Genomic DNA, 21572 nt, shown 5'->3' with positions numbered 1-21572 from the left:
ACTGATAACTGATCGCTGCCGCTGTAACAGAAAGCTCTTACAAAGAGATGCAGTAGAGCCTCACTTATCCAAACCCCTCGAGAACAGAGGGTGCACAGCATTACTTGAATGCAGATTGTTTTATATAAAGACCAATCAGTCACACTGATTGTGAAGTGTCAGACTAATGTTAGGTTAACATGCGACTTTGAAATTGTACTTGCAAAATCAGAGTTAAGTCAAGCGTTTCCCCCAAAGTTTAGGTAAACAAGGTTCTCCTTCAGCAAACTAATCCCTTCTTTGACACAGCCAACATCATAGGATTAATGTGGACTTGATGGATACAGCTATCACTTGTGTAAGAAAACACAGCCCCCTTCTTCCTGTTTTCTCCTCAGGAACAGGTAAGCAGCTTAAAGTCTGCAGCTAAACTTGTACCTGCTACATTCCGCTTAACAGTTGTAATTGGAAAGGCAGCGAGCAAGCTGCCCATCAGCGGCAGAAAAAGACGGAGTTGTTTTGGACCAGCGCCGAGCTCGGAGAGCGACTGTACTTTATCACAGGAGCACCTGAAACAGAGGGGAGCCAGGCATTGATCCCTTATCCTCCAATTTAATTTCTCCCTTGTAATGAAATCAAATAGGTACACTTAATTTGTCCAATCAACTTTATTTACCCCAATTAATCACAAATTGAATTGATGCACTACGGGTTTAACGAGCAATGTTTCGCTCAACATAATCAATTCTCATTTGGGCCTCAGGAAGGAACAACTGCTCTGTTGTTTGATCTGTCCTTAACAACATGTTTTCCTGAACGGCGGCAGGCTCCTTGGCATTCTGTCATGCTGTGATTTCTGTGTGTTTGTTTCTGTGTGTTTGTTTCTGTGTGTGTGTGTGTGTGTGTGTGTGTGTGTGTGTGTGTGTGTGTGTGTGTGTGTGTGTGTGTGTGTGTGTGTGTGTGTGTGTGTGTGTGTATAAAGTGTTAAGACCGAGCAGAACGGGACCAATCAATAAAACTTAAAATGCCAAGAACCTTTTTATTTGATCTTTCTCTCCCAAGACTGTGTGAATGGCTGCGTCTGAGCCATACGAGATAAGCTCGTGTTTCACATAGCGAGGTGAGTAAGCGGGGCTGACACGTCGGACGCTAAGCTCTGTCTGTTTTTATCTGAATAATGACACAGAGGTTTGTTCTCAGACAATTTTTTTGTCCACCACTTCGCTTTGTTGTGCTCTCCCGACGCAGAGGGGAGGCTGCGCGAGCTCTAAAATCCAATTGACTCAATATAGCAGTGTGACACTGTGTTCTCAGTGCTTGTGTACTGCCACAGCAGCCACGTTTATAACCATCACAGAGCGCTTCACTGGGCAGACAGAAGATACGGGGAAGTGGCCTCCTCCGTCTGACCTTTCTCAAGGTGAAAAGGACTTTGGAGCTTCCCGTCTCCTGGCACCGAAACCACTCACACAACACAGTCCTTTTTTGAATGTCGTGTGTGCTCTACATAACAGTTAAGACCCCCAGACATTTGGAGAACAGAAAAAGGCCATTAAATCAAACAAGCGTGTTCGGGTACAGTGGGGATCAGGTCCCACTCAACATCAAATATACAGCTGGCCGGGGCCACTGCTTTGTTGTCATTGATTGGGTTTGATCGTAAAGGTTCTGCTCCTAAAATGGAAAAGGTCACTTCCGACTTAACTGTGAGAGTCCATATAGGATTTACTATATGTGGGATTTAAGGCCAATTTCAACATCAAATAAAGACAGAATGAGGCTTACGCTGTTAAGCTTCAAATGAAAATTGCCAGAGATTGTGTGTTTGATGGCAGTTTCGAGAGCGACACCGTGTTCTTACACCTTTTATCATTTTTTTACTTAATGCTCCAACACAGCGTATCTGGATGTAGCAATAATAACGCAATAAAACTTGACATTGACGGAGTTACAAGGAAGCAGCAGCACAATAAAAACCCAGCTGAAAAGCTTTCCCTTTCACTCCGTTGGTGTACAGCAAATGAGAGTGTGTCTGTGTTGATGTGTGCACATGGCTTGATTTAATAAAAACGTCTCACTGTCCCCTCACTGTTATCTCTGTGCTTCCCTCTCCGCAGACACATGAGTTTCTTTGCATCCAAAGCGAGCCCGACCTCTGTGATCCTGGACCTGTGGGAGGCACAGCATTTCCACAGCGGCAACATCAACCAGCTGGCCACGGTCATGGCCGACATCGGCAAACAGGAAGCCATGATATTCCTGGTCTCTGATGGCGAGTGCTAACCCAGAAAACGGGGGAGAGACTGGTGCAGAGGAAAAGTACAGAACAAAACAACAACAACACACACATAAAAAAAACAATAACTGGAGCAGGAATCGAAGAGCAGAGCTGCCCCCAATGTCCCTCTTCTTCACTTCAGAAGATAGTAAATGGTTTATGTTTCCCATCGAACAGAGTAAAAATCAGACCAAATGAGGGAAAAAGGAAGTGTGTTGGGAAATGTGTCCATGAACTGAGTAAAGAAAAATATCCTTTATTTTCCTTCAAAGATTGAAGTTAGTCCAGACCATGGCTCTACTATAAGGATCAATCCATGCCTTTTTTATAAACAGCCCATTTATGGCTAATAAGGAGCAATATGCAAACGTAATGCTATGACTAATGGCCAATATTTGAAATTCAATGAATCATTTTTAAATTATCTGCATCTTAAATGAAACGGGATGTGACAGAAGGTAGCCAGTCATTTCAGGTTCAAGAGAACAGGCGACATATGCAAATGGCCGGTTTGTTATGACATCATCTCCGACACTGAGCACACGTTCAACAAGGTCATCAGGGTCTGCGAGCGTCCACTCCCGTCCACTCCCAAACCCAGTGACACTCCTCACATGTCCGTCTCATATGTATCCATTTCCTACAACACACGCACACACATAGACGGCTTGTAGCACATCCTGGACCTGCAGGTTTTTAAAATAGATTGTATGTCAGAGGCCCAAAGCACCCCGTCTCATCTTGTTTGTGTGTGTTTTTCTTAGTCCAGCCGGTATCACTACTGTGAATGTAACATCTTGACATCTTGATTCAGCGAGACGCTTCGCAGCTTTCCTGCTTCTAAATCGATATATGTGGGGTTTGGGTTTCTTTGAAGTTTTTCGAGGGAGGAGTGAGTAATATCTTCACTAAAAGTCATATTACAGAAGCCATTTCTGTGGAAGGCCTGTGATTTTGATTGGTTTATTTCACGTCTCGCATTAGCCCGGTCGCTCAACTTGGGGGGGGGGGGGGGGGGGGTCTGTTTTCCACAGCTAATGAAGGAGCCATAGGGGCCGAAAGGCGTTCCAGCTGCACACGTGAACACTGAATGTCGTCAACTCTCATTTCTAAAATGACATTTTTCCTCCTGATTACCTTAATTCTGTAACAGAGGAAGCTGAACATAAAAGCGCGGCCAAATGGGTTATTATTCTGTATGAATAATGCAGAGCACTTTCCTACAGAAGATCTGACAACAAATTATTTTACTCATGTTGAAAGAGTAGCTGAGCTGCTTTGTTTTTACAATTCATAAAGCAATGTTGGTGGGAATTCTATATTTGCTGTACGGCAAACAGTATTTCCACATCAGAAGAAACGCCTGTCTCTCAGAGAAAGTTAAAGAGTGGCTTATACATAATGTCACGCCTCTGCTCACAAAAGATGCTTTGAAAGGTTTTTTTTTTATGTTTTTATTTCTGGCCAGGACGGCAAAAAATGATCCAGCAAATTCATGCAAACGAATCACAAACTGCAACTACGCACTTGCTTATCATATTTTGCTGCTTTGCATTAATTTACACCATTTTAAAAAAAAATATTAATGGATGTGTCGGGTCAGGCAACATGAAACACACAGTATCTTTAAAAGTCCAGTGGTTCAGTAATTATTCTTTAGGTTAAAAAAAAAAGTGAGCAATCCCAAACTAGCCATAGTTCTCTCTCCGTCTGCCTCAGGGTTGCATGTGAAGTTGTCTGTAAACGTTGCAAAAGAGAGCCCCCTTTTCATTCAAACAGCAAACACGGTCCCATCCTACCAAGCTCCCATGGCTTCAACCTTTAACATGAACAGGAGCCTTTTTGTAATGATTGTCAGATATTTGGAATGTACATTTATGTTTTTCCTTGTAGTGGGGGAAAAAGTTTGTCTCCCTTTGGTTTCCTTTAAGTCTTAGCAGTGACTTTGTATTTGTGAGGCATCTCGGCACACCTTTTCATCCTGCAAAACACGCCCCCCTCTTAACCCCCCCCCCCGATCTGTTTGATGTGGAGATGCCATGAAATCAAATTTGACCCTTTTTTTAGTTAACTGAAAACAGAATCGAGCCCCTTTCGGACAAAAACGGCTATATCACCTTAAATGTTTTCATGTTGAAGTGGATCATCGTCACATGTAATATGTAAATACTTTTTCTATACCAGCCGTGTGCTGTCACTTTGCATACTGTATATCAGCAGAATTGGTAACCAAAGTTTTATGATTATCATTTTGAGGGCCACTACATCCTCACATTGTATCCATTCGATATTGTTTGAGCGTTGTTTTTACTCGCAGCTAGTAATAGAAACAAGTCAGAGTTGCTGTCTCTCCTCTGAAAACTGCGGACTTCAAGTCCAAATCGTTTCCTTTCTCCCATGTCCTCGCTTTTGTCTTTGAAGCAAGTTTAATGCTGTCTGTTCGAGCGGTAACATGTGTCGGTTTATTTTATCACTTTGTAAAGAAATGTAAATTATATTTTAATATAAAGCCAAAAAAAGACACTTAACTGGCGCAGCATTTGTCAAGTCTAAACCGTGACGTGTTTGCCTATATACTGTTCTTTGGCGATCTAGCAGTGACGACTTTTTGCAGTGTTAAGGGTTTAGAGACTGTTTTACAGGAAGTTTCTATACATGTTTTGTTTGTCCTTACTCTGCATACGTCTACCTGATTGTTTCTCTAACTGGAAGCATTTAAATACAAGGTGGAAACGGTCACTATTGCTTAGTGAGTCACTACACTGGGACTGCGTGGAGGCTGAGTGGAGTAAGAGGACATCAGTTCTTCGAGCCAGTGTTAACGCAGCATGTTTTCGATGAGCCATGGCAGTTGTACAGTCAGACTGTGTGTGAGAAACTATCACCCCCGTCATTGTCTCAGATGTGTTGTCTAAGCACATTTCAGTAATGTAATTCACCAGCCGCCAGGATGTTGAGCATCTATCTTCATATCTAACTTGTCCAACAAATCTAAAAAATCTGCAATTACTGTCTGCGTGTGTGATAAATACAGTTCCCTTCATGATGTGATCTGGGCCTGATAGTTGTGCGAAAGACGGTCAGTGACATAAATGCTTCGTTCAAGGGTTTATAAGTTTGACCCCCAGTTACAGGGGTCAAAATTGTTCCATTCACATCTGTACTTTCTGTGTTGCTCATTGCTATTCAGTGTCAAGGACGTCAGAGTGTGTGTGTGTGTGTGTGTGTGTGTGTGTGTGTGTGTGTGTGTGTGTGTGTGTGTGTGTGTGTGTGTGTGTGTGTGTGTGTGAGAGAGTGTGAGAGAGAGAGACTGAGTGAGACTGGGTGTGTGCATACCTCCCCGTCACTCTGACTGAACTGTTTTCTTTTTTAAATATGAACAATAGACTTCTGTACTTGTGAATGTTTTTTTTTTTCCATTTAGTTCCTTGATTCAATGTTCCTTGCCTTTCTGCAAGTCAAAAATGCTGTATTTATTACATGCCACAGCGCTTATGCAATTGTATAATCCTTTTTTTGTTCCGTTCGGTTTTTTTACCTCTTTGTGTTCCTTATCGTCAATGTAAATTGTTGTCAAAACTTTTGTGGCAATGGAAAAACTTCTGCTAAGGGAGATTTTCTGTACTTTTTTGGACAATGATATGGATTTGTGGGTAGAATTTTGGAAATTCGTTTCTAAGTGCTTTCAAGTATTTACTTGGCCTTATGTATATATATATCTATGACATTTCAGAAAGGTATGTATAGTAATTCAACCTGAAGTTGTTGTAAATAAATTATATATTGTTAATTGAAGGACTGGATCTTTTTACTTGATGATTAAATTCTGTTGCTCATCGTTTTTTTAAAAAAGGACATACATAGAAAACTGAATGTCAAGCTTTAAAAAAATACAATTTAAAAGAATAGTAAAAAAAAAGTCACAGTTAGCATAGTATAAAGACTGGAAGCTAGTGTGTCACACTGTCTCTCTCTACTACGCTGAGACAGTGGCTAAGACTCCATCTTTAAACTAACAGCCGGCTTCTAGCATAACACACAGAAAATTAAATAACAATGACACCTTTGAAGCTCACTCAATCGCTAGTCATATCTCATCTGAAGGTAGTTACTGAGAGCAACTATCTCTTCGATAAACAAGTTTAAATTCCGCCCAGTACGACCATGCAGCATCTCTGTTGGTTGCCTGGCAACCTCACATCGACAGAAAGGTAAAATATTAAATGGATTTATTACCTTTGTACGGTTTTCAACTGAGCAAAGTATCTCATTCTGTCTTGTTCATGTTTTATACAGCATCCCAACTTTTGGAGTCAGGGTTGCATCCTTCCCATACCAGTCAGTAGATACTCTTAGTCTAAGGAGGATGACCATGAGAATACAGTGTCAACGAGAACAATTTAACATTGCTTACATGAAACATGTACAAAATAACAAGATTACTTTCATGATTAAATGAAAATTGCAAAAGTATTCATTTCTACATCTAGCACAGGGATTCATCTCAGGTCTTTGTTGGAGCAGCTGTTTGTGAAAAGCTTGATTTTTAGTAGTTATTGTACTTACGACAAAATCTTAGAGAGCCCATTATCCTGTTGTTAGGGAGCAGGTGTTGGTGAGAACAAAGACAACAAAAACATCAGTCGAGAGAGAATCTTACAGATGGGTTCACATCAGAAACACCTCAGCCCAGTGATCCAGCCCGGCACGTTGCATTACAGATTAATTTTATTTGAAATGTCCAGCAGCTATAAAAACAACACTTACAGGCCCATTCTGAAGCAATATAAATACATATTCAACCACGGCTTGAAAGTACTCGTATGAACAACCACAACATCGTAGAAACACGAGGACAAATATCACCACATGAGATTTTTCTGACTTTAAAAATGACCGATGAATGATATCTGAAGTGTGAAACAGTTAAAAAGAAACGATAATCACACTCGGTCGCCCACATCTGTGACTATTAAAATCAATTAAGAATTAATACATGACGGCGAATTACAGTTATTAACTGCAGTGTGTGCCGCTGACGTGCTGGAGTCAAAGTGGTAAGTAAGCGGTTAGTGCTTTTGTTGAGGAGTGCAGGGGTCCGGTCAGGCAGAAATGGGACACCCCCTTTTCTGCTTGACTGGACCCCCATTAAGTTAACAGGCACTTCAGTGAGAGTCGCTGAGTGGGCCGGGGTCCCGGATGGGGCCACCGCTTCTCACACTTAGTACAGGAGTGGTGGCGGATCATTAATGCAATACGCGAGATTATTAGAGAGCTAAGTGACTCCTCCAAGTTGGAAGACACTGACTTGATCTCACTTCAGACTGAACGAGGAGGAGATTAGAGTGGTGAGAATTTTCGGTCACTGACGGCTACAGTTAGATCTAGACGATGAACTGCAGCTGCGGTTTAACTGTCCTAATCTACAGACGACTTCTACGTCAACAAGTTAGTGATGGCGTGAAATAATTCCTCGACTACTTCCAGTTGTACAACACAGCATTTGGTATTACAGACAGTAACATTTGAACACAGTGGAGTAACAGCACATGAAGCTAATGCTAAAGGGACAGTGTGCTCCAAAATCAAAAATACATGTTTTATCTCTCAACTGTAGCGCTCTTCATCCATCGAGATTGTTTTGGTGCGAGTTGCAGAGTTTTGGAGATATTGACTGATGGAACTAGATAATCCACACAGTTTGACGTAGGAACTATTTTCTCTCCGTATCACAACGCCAAAGGAAACGTGCATCTACTCAAGGTAAAGGGGCTTGTGCTCCTGACAACTAGGCCTCTCATCCATGTGTAGATGTACATTTCCTTCTGCGTGGTGACACGGAAAGCAATGGTTCCTGCACGAAACTGCTCACAGCAATGCTGCATTCAATGTATGGGAGCCACATGAATGCCAACCCAACGCTTACTTTCAGCCTCATATGGCGTTGACTCAGACACTCGTGACCCAAAGGTTGTTGAGAGGGCACCGACATGTACTCATCCAGTAGGAGATAAGTTTTTCCGATAATTCCAACGTACTGCAAGGTCTGTGGATTATCTTGAGTAAACAGGCCCCACAAACCAAATCGTATAACATTCAAAAGAAGGCCAACATCTCCAAAACTCTGCAGCTCACACCAAAACAATCTCAATGGGTAAAAAAAAGCATGACAGGTGAGAGCGCAAAATATGTACATTGATTTTTGGGGGGTGAACTGTTCCTTTAAGCCTCAAACATGAACACAAAGTCTGCAGGATAGACAAAAGACAGAGTTTTTAACTATGTGTGCGGTTGGCGAAGACGAGACGTAAAATGTGAACGAGTGTGCCGGAGGGCGGAGTGGGGTAAAGAGAGGGAGAGAGAGAGAAGCGCTTGTTGCTCTGAAGATGAAGCTCGGTCGCTCGCTCGCTCACACAGGAGCAAAGGCATGGCCTTTGCACAGGGGCTTATCCTTCTTGGAGTAGAAAGTCTTCCCCTCCAGGTTGATTTGGCAGAGCTTTAAAGATGAAAGGAGACAGACACAGAGGCAGTCAGATTGGAGGGAAACCAGGCCAGAGTTGATATCACACCAAATGTGGATTTACACAGTTTTCTACTGGCCAGAGCAGGCACGTGTTATTTACTCGACTGCATTTACTTTCAGTTTTCTTCACAGAGTGCAAAGGGAGATGGAGAGAGTGATAGACTGCAGGTGACAGGGTGAAAGAGACGGGGGGGGGGACTCGAGGTCCAAAGATCGAGGCAGATTTTTCAGGTGGCATTGTGCTGGGACAGCCAGAAGAGACAGGGCAGCGAGGGCCCCACAGGGAGCTGTATCAATCAAAATGACTTACAGCACAGACGAAGCAGGTATCATGCCAGCTGTAGCCCAAGGCCTCCAGAAACCGATCCCCGGCATCAATCTTAAAGTCACAGCCGTGGCATTTGGTGCCAAACATCTTCTCATAGTCTGCAGAGAGAGAGAGAGAGAGAAAGAGCGAGAGAGAGAGAGAGAGAGAGAAAGGTGGTGAGAGGAGAGGTTGTTGGGCACTGGAGATGCGCAAGATAACCGTCAGAGTGACAACAAAATGAACTCTGAAACGCTTTTATCAGCTCCACAATCGGGTCAAGCATCCTCCATGGCCTCCACATCACCATATGTAAACATCACTTTACCTTTATAGGATGTTCTGGAGCCCTGACTGTGAAATAGGTTTCCACCTCTTTCATCTTTTAAAGTAGTGGAGGCTTTTACTCCTGAATAGAAGTAATATCCCAGCGTACACACACACACACATTTAAGGACTTGAATGACAGTAATAAAGATGTATGAAGCGGTTTCCAAGCCAAACGTTGGCTCTTCTCCTCACTCGGCATTTGATACCTTTGCCGTTTGCGTTATGTTGTCCGGCCACTGTACATTAGTGCCTTTCCAGAGTGTGAGGGGCGGATTAGGATGAGGGGAAATTGCTCCAGATACTTAACTGGATTTGCCAGTCTCTTTCATCACAGCCACTCTGGGGGAAAGTGTCAGGTTATAATGCTGCTTCTTGAGAGTGAGTGGGTGAGAGCCGCACAATCCCTGAAAGATGCTGAGGCAGCACAATGTTTATCAGAGCTAAAGGCATTATTCAGAGTATGAGTGCTCAGGTTGTGGCTTCGCCTCTGATAAAGCAGCGATCCACGTCAGAAGCCTCGGCAGCAAGAGAGAAACACGCCGCACCACTAAATCATTTACAGCATAATAGAAGAGCACACACCATTCATAAAATCCAATAGAGAAATGTATGAAGTAAACTGGAGCTAAATAGATTACAGCAGATGAAAACATCACACTCTGTGATTGACTGTGGGTACGCAGGAAGAGATTCATGAAGTGCCAAAGCCCACAGCAATAATACAGCAATGCAATGTTTTACAAATAGCCTGATGAAAAAAAAAATAATCTGAAAATGATTCAAGCAAAAACTGGAGAGGCGACGCCCCGCAGTGAGCTATTTCTCCCCGAAAAAGAAACAACTTTATCATAAAATGCACTCAGCAAGACCTCTGAATCACCCGCTTTCGGGCTGCACGTGCTGTCTTTTTGCACCGCGAGCTTCTGTTGCGTCCCCTGAACCGCACTGTACTTAGCTATGGCATCCATTTCAAGTAAGAAGATTTCACATCTTTGAGCACATAAGCTCGATCATGATGTCAGCTCCCCCTCTGCTCGCGCAGCCCAGCGCAGATTTACGATAACCGAGTCGGACTTCGTCTGTGTGTACAGTTACAGGGGATCTTACATGGGCTGAGATGTTCTCTGTTGGCACCGGAACTAATCAATCTGCGCGCGGAGGATTTTCAGCATGCTTTTTTCTTTTGCCAGTGTTTTAATATTTTTCTGCTTAGGCATTACCTTTAAATACCGCCTGCCTTTACTTCGGGTTCAGGGGCTGCATTTTCTATTGAGACAGGGTTTTTCTGAGGCTGTCCTCCCGTCGCCAGCCGAGAGCGCCTTCCTTCAGTTCTTCTCCTAGAAACCACATTAATATGATGTTTCCCTTTGTTTCCAGCAGAGGATTTCTCACCATGGAGACTCCTTCATCTCTTTTATGAAGCTTCAATAATGTGTGGCGGGAGACATCGTGTTGTTATGGAACGAGAGAAAGACCGGCGAAACCAAACATTCAGGTTATTAATTACCGTCGCAATAACCAGACGGAACGAAAAAGCTGCACTTCTTCAGAATCATTCTATCAATTCTGTGATTATTTTTAAAGTGTTAAAAAAAAAACAGAACGCTTATCTTGAGAATCCGCGTTGACGGCAACAGTTTTACCTTTCTCGCAGTAGGGTTCGCCCTCCTCCATGTAAAAGGCTTGGTTCCTGATGGGAGTCTTGCAGGCTGCACACTTGAAACACTGAACGTGGTAGGTCATCTTCAGGGCGTGCATGATTTCCTGACAGAAGGGAGAGAAAAAGAATTGTAGCATTCTTTATTTTCTTATTTTCTGGTGAGCTGGCATCGCTGTTTTAAAAACAGAAAGCACAGAACTCCAGAAGCCGGACTGTTTCCCCTTCCATGTTTGTGGTGCGACGCGAGCTCTCACCCCCGTGATCTTCTTTTTGCACTTGCTGCAGTTTGGAGCGTATCTGTTGTCGTGGCAGTTGGTGCAGTAGACGGACCCTCTCTCCTCGAAGAAGCCGCCCTCATCCAGGACCGCCTTACACTGCGAGCACGTAAACTCCTCCGGGTGCCAAGAGCGTCCCAGCGCCACCAGGTACCGACCCCTGGAAAAAACAAACACACACACACACACATGCTTTAACAGCCCACCAGAGGCATTAGTAAAACCTGCTCCATACTTTTTCCACATTGACATGGAAAACAAGAACCGCTCCAATAGAAACAGCTGCTCTGTAGCTCTGAAACACTTCAGATGCTTTCTGGTTCTTGAAACTTTGTTCCTTCACTTGTTGAGGAACGGCTCCTCCGCTTGCTCGCAGTGGTGACCAGAATGAGAACTAAGGTTTTCTCTGTTATCTTTGAAGTGTGTGAAATGAGATTTAAAATTATTTCAAAAGTCAGCATTATGCTTGTCTCCGCTGATAACAAGATGTCTCCAAACTGTGTTAATTACGCTGACTGCAGACATTCAGTCTGTCATCGTGAGTATTAAATGTCCTAAATGATGTGTCACTTCTTCTCACAGCACTTTTGAAAGAGGTACAAACACTGGGAGTATTTCACTCTGCTAAAATGAATTAAACTGTAACTACAGCTGTGGCTGTGCCGTCTAACCTTATGATTTTGTTGCATGCGCCACATACAGGGGTCCTGCCGCTGTCCTCAGGTGCCTGCTGCGCTGCCTGAAGAATGGAGCTGCGGTTCTGCATAGGCGTCGGCTGGACCGGCTGCTGGTGCTGGGTCACGACGGTGCTGGTCTTGTCTGGATGAAAGCGGTCAGCAAAATTAGGGTCGGTGACCCACGGCGGCCGCTTGGGAGCACCTGAACTGCCGGCTGCTGCAGCTGCGGTCTTGGATTCTGGGCCAAAATAAGAAAAACAAAAAAAAAACAGGGTGATTTGTTTTTGGAATTGCAGCATTAAAAAAAAACTTGGCTGCGACTTTGAATAATTTCGCAACAGGAGGGGGACACTTTTATATAATATACACGCTCCCACCAGATGTAAGTTGTGACAGGTTTGCGTGTCACTTTGTTGCGGCTGTTGCTCGTGTATTGACACTTAATAAGAATCTATTAGCACAACCTCGGCTGGATGCTGCTGGGCTTCTTTTTACGCATCAGCAGGAGCAGAAACTCACCATCTGGTTTATCTGCTGCCTGGGCCTTGGCAGGTGAGGGAGTTGGCTCAAGGCTGTGGGGAGAAAATGACTAATTAGAAAAGGTACACACACGCACACGCACCTCTGTAACCATGGATACTGCTTAGTGAACGTCATTGTGTGGATGTCAGCAGCCATGGCTGTCTCCACGACGCTGCGCCACAGATTACCCTCCGTGTGAACGATCACAAGCATCATTAATATTAATCAGGCAGCGTGGGTTTCTCACCTGTTGTGGAACAGAAGCCGCTTTAGTGTCAGAGATTCAGGTGAATGTTCCAGAAAATGCACTCCGATAGAATTTGAAATGATTTGACGGACATTTTTCAACACAACACAAGCATTTAGGAGACAGAGTCAGTCGTGTAATTCAAATGATCAGCGCTGAACAGCAGATGTCAAGACCTTTTAGCTCCGAAACAGAAAAACAATCTCAGACAAGACTGAGCTGGAAGATGACGGCTCTAGTTTTCACATAGTTTTTGTCATCTACGTTTTCTTTTATATGGAACCTTGAAATGTGTCAGAACTAAAGAGGTAACTGGGTCTTGTAACATCTATAATTGTTATCAACAACAGGGAATTTCTTCCCTGATGTTTCTTTGTTATCTGAACCATCTTAAATTGATTTGTTAAGACATTCAATTGTCCACAGTAAAAAAAAATTGGCAAGCAACAGGAAGAAGAATGTCTGAAGCAAGTACATAAACTACAAGTATGTTATGCTAACGATCGGTGAAGGATTGGTTAAAGATATGGGCTGCGACCAACAGTAACTGTCATTATTGCCTCACCTGCCATTTGTTTTCACAAATCATCAAAACCATCATTTTGAAAAATGTTCATAACAGTTTTCCAGAGTTAAAAGTGAAGTCTTCAAAATTACTTCTTTGTCAAACCAACAGTCCAAAACTCAGAGTCTTCATTTACCGTCATAAATGACAAATAAAAAAGCAGCAACTGCTTGACATTTTTGCTTGAAAAATAACAACGATTAATCAGTTATCAAGAGGTTTTAACTACTTTTCTTGCAGCTCCACATCAGAGTGGTTCAAGAGCCACTTCCTGATCCTCTGGGAGCAATAAGAGACCCGAACATCTCAGACTGATAGACATCACTCACAGGAAAAGTTAGAGAATGAGAAACTCAAAACATGTTACGCTGTCAGATTCGGATGCAGAGGAGTTTAGCTTCCAGCCTGCATGTGCACAAGTGTTGAAATAAAGAGTTGTTTCTACATTTCAAAGTTCTGTTACCCGCAGCGAGCGTCACTATATTCAGAAAATCTTCAAACCATGACTGAAACAGAAAAACAACTTCTGAGCCAAGGAGACGAGCTCTGGAGACGTCTTATCTTGGGAAAAAAAAAATATACCACCGCCTGAGGCATCTATCGTGTTTACATCATCAACTGTGGCATCTACAATACACTAATGAAAGATGATGAAATCATTTCACATTTGCCAAGAAAAGGAGGAAAACGCGAAATAAATTACCCTGCAAACAACCTTGTTCTGCAGCATCGCCTGCATCAGGTGAAGTCTGCTTATCAATTAAACTCCTTATGTAGCCAAACAACCACAACACAAGAAGTTAGAGAGGCAGCAGTAACTGGCTTACGCTGGGAGCTATCGAGCAAGAAGAAGAAGAAAAGCAGTCTATTTTTCAGCATACTCTGAATAATAAAGGACATTAAATCCCCCTGCAATAGCAAGAAGATGGCTTGCAGGGGTGGTAACAGAGAGGAAGTTAAATCTTTCTAAATTAAAGGAAGGTAAGGTTCCCCCTCCCCCTCTGTACCAGGAGAGTTTTTGGAAAGAAATGATGTCAAAACAGAGTGAAAGGAGGAGAGGCTGGCGGCCGGGTCAAACAAAGGACAGAACAAACCTGTTTCACCCTGTCTGACACACAGACCCTCGGTCAGCTGCCCTCGACCTCACACTGGTCAGGCTGCCGTCTGAGATCCCACCTAAAACCCCCCCAAAAAAGCATCCTGCTGCCCTACATGACACCAGGCCAGTGGCACTGACTTCTCCCACAACTTTGAGGTGTTTGTTTGGCTGCAGCTGACTCTGGTGAAGGTTGCAGGTGCAAATTGGAGTACATCCTCTACAGCGGCTTATTCCCAGCTGGAGCAGCCTGGATCATGTTTTCTTGACATTTTCATTGCTTTCAACGTCCTCCTCCCCCATCTGCCCAGTGAGTGGTTCAGTGTGATGCAGGTGCACAATTCCTGCATCACAGACAGACTGTGCAGACAGGAGGGGGTTTTTCTGCCTTCGATGTAGAGTTTTGGACATGCTGCAGAGCAGCACCCCATGGAACATTTCCCTGACATTTCCTGTTCACTCTATACACCTTGTTTTGTTATTTTTTAGGCTTCCTCTCCTCTGGGAAGCATCGACCTGAGCAAACGGGGAAATGGATGAGTTTGTTGGCAGCTCAACATCCGGCAGAAAAAAAAAAAGAGCAGGTTTTGATTTTACAAGGAGCAAGAAGCCAGTGACATATGTCACCCTCCACAGCGAGGAGGTGAAAGTGCTGCAGCTCTGCAAGAAACTCAGTGCAACAACTGACAAAACTGTCAAACAATGGTGGCACACCTCGGAGAGGGCAGAGAGAGGCACTGCTGTTTTTTGGGGGTTTTTTTTTTAGCACCGAGGTCCTTCTGTCATCCCTAAACCTTCCTAATTATAAAAGCAACTCATGTCAAGAAAACCACAGTTTTGCAATTAATGTATAGCTGCTGCAGTTGTTTATTTATTTGTTACATGTTAAAGTAACGACACATTCTTTGATTACCACGTACTGTTGTTGTTATCTGCTTACATTTCCCCAACTGAGCTGGACGGCTGACATCAAGTGTGTGAAGAGGCTGTTTGGATGCTCTTGTTGGAACAGACCAGACTTCACCCAATTTGGTCTAGTTTAGTTTGAGTCACTTTATACAGTTGTGAATTTAGTTGCCTAATTATATGGTGATTGAGAATATTACCAGTATTAAAAGCATAGCCCAGTCATTTCTTTTAATTGCAACAGTTGGCTTTTTTCCTGCTGCATTTGAATGCAGTATGTCTTCAAACGATGTACAGCAGACATTGACCACGTCTCATTCCCATTTTTCTGTCACAAACTTTCAGTTAATATCACTTTGCAACCAACAATTATCCATAACATTTCTCTCCTGGGCACCTTAAAAGGAACAGTTCACCATCTACGCTCCCGATACCGATGGAGAGCTGGGTGAAGTTTCGTTGCCCACAAAACACCTCCGAGCATTCACCTCAACAACTGGAGTAGAAAGGGACTTGGTTTAAAACTGAAGAAAACAACTACATTTAAAACATTTTTAAAAAATGGCTCCACACAGCTCATCCAGTGTAATGTAAGTCTCCAGAAGCCATGAGATCAGAGCTCATACACCCACAGACAGGATGCGTACGAAACACTTTATCTCAGCAGCTACTGTGAGGATTGGGGAACCCATTTGGGATCTGGGGACTTCCAGTGACTTGGATTATGGTTTGTCTGTTTAACTGATTGTATCGTTATGTTTTAATAAAAGTCCCTATCATTATCAGTTGTTTAGGAGACCGCTGTTTTGCTCCTGAAATGTTTAGTGGACTACGAAACGTCACCCGATTTCTCATCATGGGGCATGGGGGGTGAGAAGATCATGAGTAAATTTTCCTTTTTGGGTAAACTCATCCTTGAAAGCAAAAGCACACTGTGTGCTTTGTCCATGGACAACGTTTCTTTTTTTTTTTTTTTTTTTTTTAATAGTCTCTGGTTGTCTTTTCCCAGAAACATTATTTCCTTTTATGCTAATTCTGGATAGTACTCTGTGCATAATCACTAGATCACATTCATTTTTCTAAGTCTTGTGTACGACTTGCTTTTAGATCTTTTCTCTGTAGAGGCCACTGAACTGCAGCAATTACTCCGCTGAACTCTAAATATGATAATGTTGGTCTTTTTTATTAGGTTTTAAATACTCTTGGATATTTTTATTTCAGGCAAGTGCGACAAACCACGGGCTGCATTTCTTCACCGTGCACTTCTGCACTTTATGACTGTGTGTGTATCGCTTCATGTGTGTGTTCCCATTTGTTGTTCTCACGGCTGACAGCACAACAATTTTCTCTCCGAGGCAATAAAAGTAAACTTGAGCCCTGATCTTTGAGGAGGGCCCCCATTAATTCAGAGCTTCGGAAATGCGGAGGGAACCCTTGTTTCTACATCACTGTTCGGGTTCAGAGCACCAAGTGACTAGAAAGAAATTGTTTAAACTCAGCCAAAGAATGAGAAGTGGGATAAATAAGAGGTGGACATCAGGCGATGCATCCCTTTAAGAGTAAATGACAGGCAAACAAGAGGAAGAGAAACACAGGAGAAAAAAAGGACAGAGAAGCGTAAGTTGCTTTTTTTCCAGATGTTTTATATTTTTTGATGACAGCAGAAAAAAACAAGAGTACAGATTTATCTTCCTTTTCTTTCTTAATGGTTGGAGAAGCCTACGAGATGAGGGGATCAGAAATGAGAACTCTGAAAAGGATGAAGAACTCAGTAAATGGAAACGGGCAGAGAGAGAGAGAGAGAGAGAGAGAGAGAGAGAGAGAGAGAGAGAGAGAGAGAGAGAGAGAGAGAGAGAGAGAGAGAGAGAGAGAGAGAGAGAGATCAAAGGAGAGTCTGAACTTCACAATCAAAGAAGAAGAAGAAGGAACAGAAAGGCGCTTCCCACTGCGGAGGACCCCCTTCCCACCTCCCCACCAGTTTACTCTTAGTAACGCAGTGTGAAATGGAAAACGGGGCTACACACACACAGTGGTCCACATTGTTGTCAACAATCATCAAGTCAGAGTTTCAGAGGGAGATCTTACACTTAGGCTCAGTATGCAAGGTTCCACTTTGTGCTTTGTCATCTAGGCTATGTTTCTTCTATTTTTGGTTTTCTTTTCTTTTTTTTTCCTTTTGTTTTTTCCCCAAACTTCTTTTTCACCCCATCTTGCAATCCAAAAAAAAGGTGAATTTGTCAACTGCCATTGGACGGTCAGCTATCTTTCGTCGTCTGTGTCACGTAGTCGTTGCGGTGTGGCTATCGCTAGCAGGCTCTGGCTGGGCTCTGCGTCCCGTGGCGTCTCAGGATGTCGCTCAGGATTTGATATTGAGGGCGCGAGCAGACCTGTCGTGGTGCCAATCCCTCAGACGGGCATAGCGGGGACTCTGAATCTCAGTGAGGAACTTTTCCCTGACGGCAAGCAAAGGAGATATGAAATACAGATAGAGGGGAAGGAAACAGATTGCAGAGCAGAGAGTAAATAGAAAAAAAAAGAGAGCGGGAGAGAGAATAAAGTGGGGTGAAGAGTGCAGGAAGGTGAAAAAGTAGGAGGGGGAAAAAATAGGTGAAACAGTAAAGACAGAAAAAGATATGATAAGGTATGATGGTAAATATTAAAACTGAACTTGAAGGACAAGTTTGGGAGGATATAAAAGTTTCTTCCCAAGAGTTAGATGAGAAAATTGACTCGCAGATCAGTCTTGCTAAATATGTGATAAGGGACAATCAGCAGCTAGTTCGCTTAGCAACAACAATCCACCTAGCAGCACATCTATAGCTTTATTAACTATCTAAGAAGACATATCTTGATTACTTTACCATACAAAAACCAGAGAGTAAAATTAACACTTCTTCGTCAGTTGCCTGGCAACCTCACAGGAATGACAAGAAATGAAAAACTAATGCACATGGCTGAGAAATAGTCAGCTTGCGACAGTCAAAATCTGTTTCTTTTGGACATTGCGAGGCCAACTGTATCCATTCTTAATGCTAAGCTAAGCTAACCAGCTGCTAGTTTAGATGCTGAGACACGAGAGGGTATTTGGATCTTCCCATCTACCTCACTGCAAGACAGAAAAAAAGTGCATTTTCCTGATATTAAACTGCTCCTCGAATATAAAAAAAAAAAAACACACCATGATGCAGGTTCTTGGTCTCATAGCACAAAAGGATGTTTAGATCACATCACGCATGTTAGTGTTAAAAGCAGCAAAAAATGTATAATTATTTCTATTTTTATATATACACATGTAAATATAAAGTCGCCAAACTGAAGCTTCCACACACGTGCCCAAACACAATCACTTGTGACTTGTGAGGTTCACATGATCAAATCAATGACACTCAGGTTTTTACCTGGACCTCTTCATGGTTTCATCGTCTGGGTCCTGCACTGAGAGATCCAGGAGAGACACACATCAGCACGCCTTTCTCACACACATCTACTGTTCTTACAGACAAACAGTCAGCTGATCAAATAGCAGCCCAAACACAAAAGGAAACAGTAAATATTACAATAAATGGTGCTCTGTTGTAATAAATAACAATATGGATGTTCAGTCAGACTGGTTACAGTGGAGACAAAATAGGTGTCAATGAAGACAGCAGCCACCTGCCAGTTGAAGCTCTGCACAGCTCAAAAATCTCTATCATCCAGCTTTCCTGTGTCACTCACTCTGCTATGATAAGATCACATCAGATCAACCGTTCACTCGCAGGGCCTTCACCTATGCCTGTCTACCCCACCAACCCATCACTCTCTGCTGTCTGACGCCACCGAGCCTGCCATGCCTGGTCCCCGACTTACTGAAGTCGGTGCCAGTGAGCTGGGCCAGGATGCGGAAGGAGCGGGACTGGGTGGTGCCGGTGCGGGGCTGCCAGTCCTCAGTGTCCTGGATCAGCCTCTTCTTGCTGCGGTCGTTGGGGATAAAGCAGGGCAGGTTCTCCACCCTGAGGCCGTGCCTGCACACACACCCAGCAGCACACGGCAGGCGAAGGTTAACACAACCCCACCTAGGGACTACCCACTCACACCAACCCAGCTAATCAGGTGACCTTGAAAATAGAGGACATCCTGAACAGATCATGCAACGCTTAACGCTTCTGCAGCATGGTCATGCAATAAGCCGGCTAATGGATACCCATTACTAAGATTTCTCATGGGTACACTGAAGACTCTCGTAAATGGACATTACAGCATTAGAGATTGTATTTATAACTGTCATTAGAGTCAATGGGAGAGAAGCTGTCAGGCTAGAGGACCTGGAAACATTTTACTGCATATTAAAGGTTTTAATTCAATCAACAATTCAAGAAGCAACAGCACAGAGAATGTTTTTCACTTCAGGCAATATGTTGTTATTGAGGCATGCATTTATTAAAAATCAACTAGAGAGAATGAAAGATGAATGGTAACAATAAACTGGCATCTTTGCTTTCCAAACGCAATCTCTGAATCTACCCATGAGCCTCAGCTCCTCTCTGTTGTCATGTTAAACTACGATGACAAACCAGCCTGCATGCAGCTGCCCCTTACTTGGCGTGTTGGTATATATCATCATAGTAAGTTGCTTCACCCCTGTAGAATAGACCAAAGAACAAAACGAAGACAGTTTGTATGAAATTTACTGACAAAAAGACAGAGAAGAGATCAATAAATACTGAGAGATTTTGACGAGTGAAAAGCTTTTAGACGTTATGATGTCCTGACTGTAACTGAAAATTGCCCAGTATAAAGAATGAGACGATAAATGGTTCAGATTAATATCGGGAATGACTAAAACACAGTTGAATGGGCTGTAATAGATCAAAGGGTGCAAGATAAAGGAGAGGGTCACGAGATGGTTAACAGGATAGGAAGCAGACAATGTATTTATTAGTAAAACTATTTTATAAATTATTGGATAATTTTAAGTTAATAGTAGAAAGGCAATTAATCACAACCTGTAAAAACAGTTACAAATGTTGGAAACCACTGTAATAAAGGATGTGAAGTACTGAGTGTGAATGACGAGAGCAGACATTATTTTGTTCTGGACTGTGAATGAAAACAAAGAAGTATACTAACTTGTCAAGAGTTTCCATCTGCAGCGTTAAAAGAAAAGAGGGAAAAACAGAACATGAGAGAAGGAGGTCAGAGTTCAACTCTGAGTTAAACAAAGAAAAACCATAACATGTCAATATATGACAGGTTGTGAACAACAGTGCAGCATGCAGAAAACATGCAAGAAGTGACATGAGACATGCCGTCATCGTCGCCAGGCTCCGTGAGAGAAAGACGGCACTGTTTGTCACATCATCCATTGTTACCCTGACCCAAAATGACTCAGTCCACTTGGCACAAACCCTTTTGCCCAAGGCTCCTTTCATCCGTGAGCATAAATGCTTTCAGGTTTATGTCAATGGCCGAAGCATTTGCCAAAAACACAAAACAAAATAACCATTGACTAATTTGCCTTCACAGTTAGTGTAAATTATCGTGTGCGCCAATACCTCGTAAACAACTATAAATGCCACAGCAGTGACACATCATGATGTCAGAGTCAGATCTGTGCAAACAACAACCACCACAAAACCTGTTTCAACACGACAGGCCTCGACACATTAGACACATGCTGTTTTCTGTCTGTAGAAATCCAACAATGTGTTCATCAAAAGTGGGGTGACAGTTATTATCGGGCTCCAGTCTTCTCAAAAATGTCCTGAAAAATGTGTTCAGACCATCTGCAGAGAAACTTCACAACCATGTGCGCCCTCCCCTAGAGTAAGGCTGCTTAAATAATCCAGCGCCAGGCCTGTAAAAGGCTGAGTGAGAACGCAGAGCAATTTATGAGTGAGGCTAAATACAGCAACAGGCCACAGCTCGCCAATGGCTGCAATCGGGCCACTACCATGACCCAAATTACAGGAACCAGACTGGCCTCAGCTGGAAGGCCACTCCATGCCACACTGCCACTTCCAGGATCATTTAAAATGCAATTCTGAACCGTTCCTGGAATCCTTGTAAAATCTGAAAACAGAGCAGTAAAATACAACTGGAGAATCGTAGAGACTTATTTAACGTAATTATGGCAGCGAGAGGTTTGTCAGGGGAGCATTCATTAAATATTACAGCAGCTTTGAAACCAAGTTGGGTTTTTTTTTTTTTGTTCAACAGTTTACAACCAAA

At 43.0% G+C, this 21572-nt stretch overlaps 2 protein-coding genes across 8 annotated transcripts in view; one reads left to right on the top strand and one right to left on the bottom strand.

Annotated features, from left to right (window-relative positions):
• Positions 1-6052, top strand: part of unc5a (unc-5 netrin receptor A) — a 141818-nt gene extending 135766 nt beyond the window's left edge. For all 4 annotated transcript variants that reach the window (XM_030395372.1, XM_030395371.1, XM_030395370.1 and 1 more), the window contains one exon: positions 2097-6052. In XM_030395372.1, coding sequence (XP_030251232.1) covers positions 2097-2262 — 166 coding nt within the window. In that variant the 3' untranslated portion in view covers positions 2263-6052. The remainder of the gene's footprint in view (positions 1-2096) is intronic.
• A 915-nt stretch (positions 6053-6967) lies between these two features.
• The window catches only part of pdlim7 (PDZ and LIM domain 7), a 36565-nt gene continuing 21960 nt past the window's right edge, over positions 6968-21572 (bottom strand). For 3 of the 4 annotated variants that reach the window (XM_030395373.1, XM_030395375.1, XM_030395377.1), the window contains exons 6-11: positions 12546-12598; positions 12021-12270; positions 11329-11509; positions 11058-11178; positions 9091-9206; positions 6968-8753 (exon numbers count right to left, since the gene is read on the bottom strand). In XM_030395373.1, coding sequence (XP_030251233.1) covers positions 8667-8753; positions 9091-9206; positions 11058-11178; positions 11329-11509; positions 12021-12270; positions 12546-12598 — 808 coding nt within the window. In that variant the 3' untranslated portion in view covers positions 6968-8666. The remainder of the gene's footprint in view (positions 8754-9090; positions 9207-11057; positions 11179-11328; positions 11510-12020; positions 12271-12545; positions 12599-21572) is intronic. The other variant, XM_030395374.1, reaches the window with a different exon arrangement.

This window comes from Sparus aurata, chromosome 18, assembly GCF_900880675.1.
Source record: "Sparus aurata chromosome 18, fSpaAur1.1, whole genome shotgun sequence".
Taxonomy (NCBI): Eukaryota; Metazoa; Chordata; class Actinopteri; order Spariformes; family Sparidae; genus Sparus; species Sparus aurata.
Note: the sequence above shows the minus strand (reverse complement) of the source record. Positions and strands in the feature narration are given on the sequence as shown.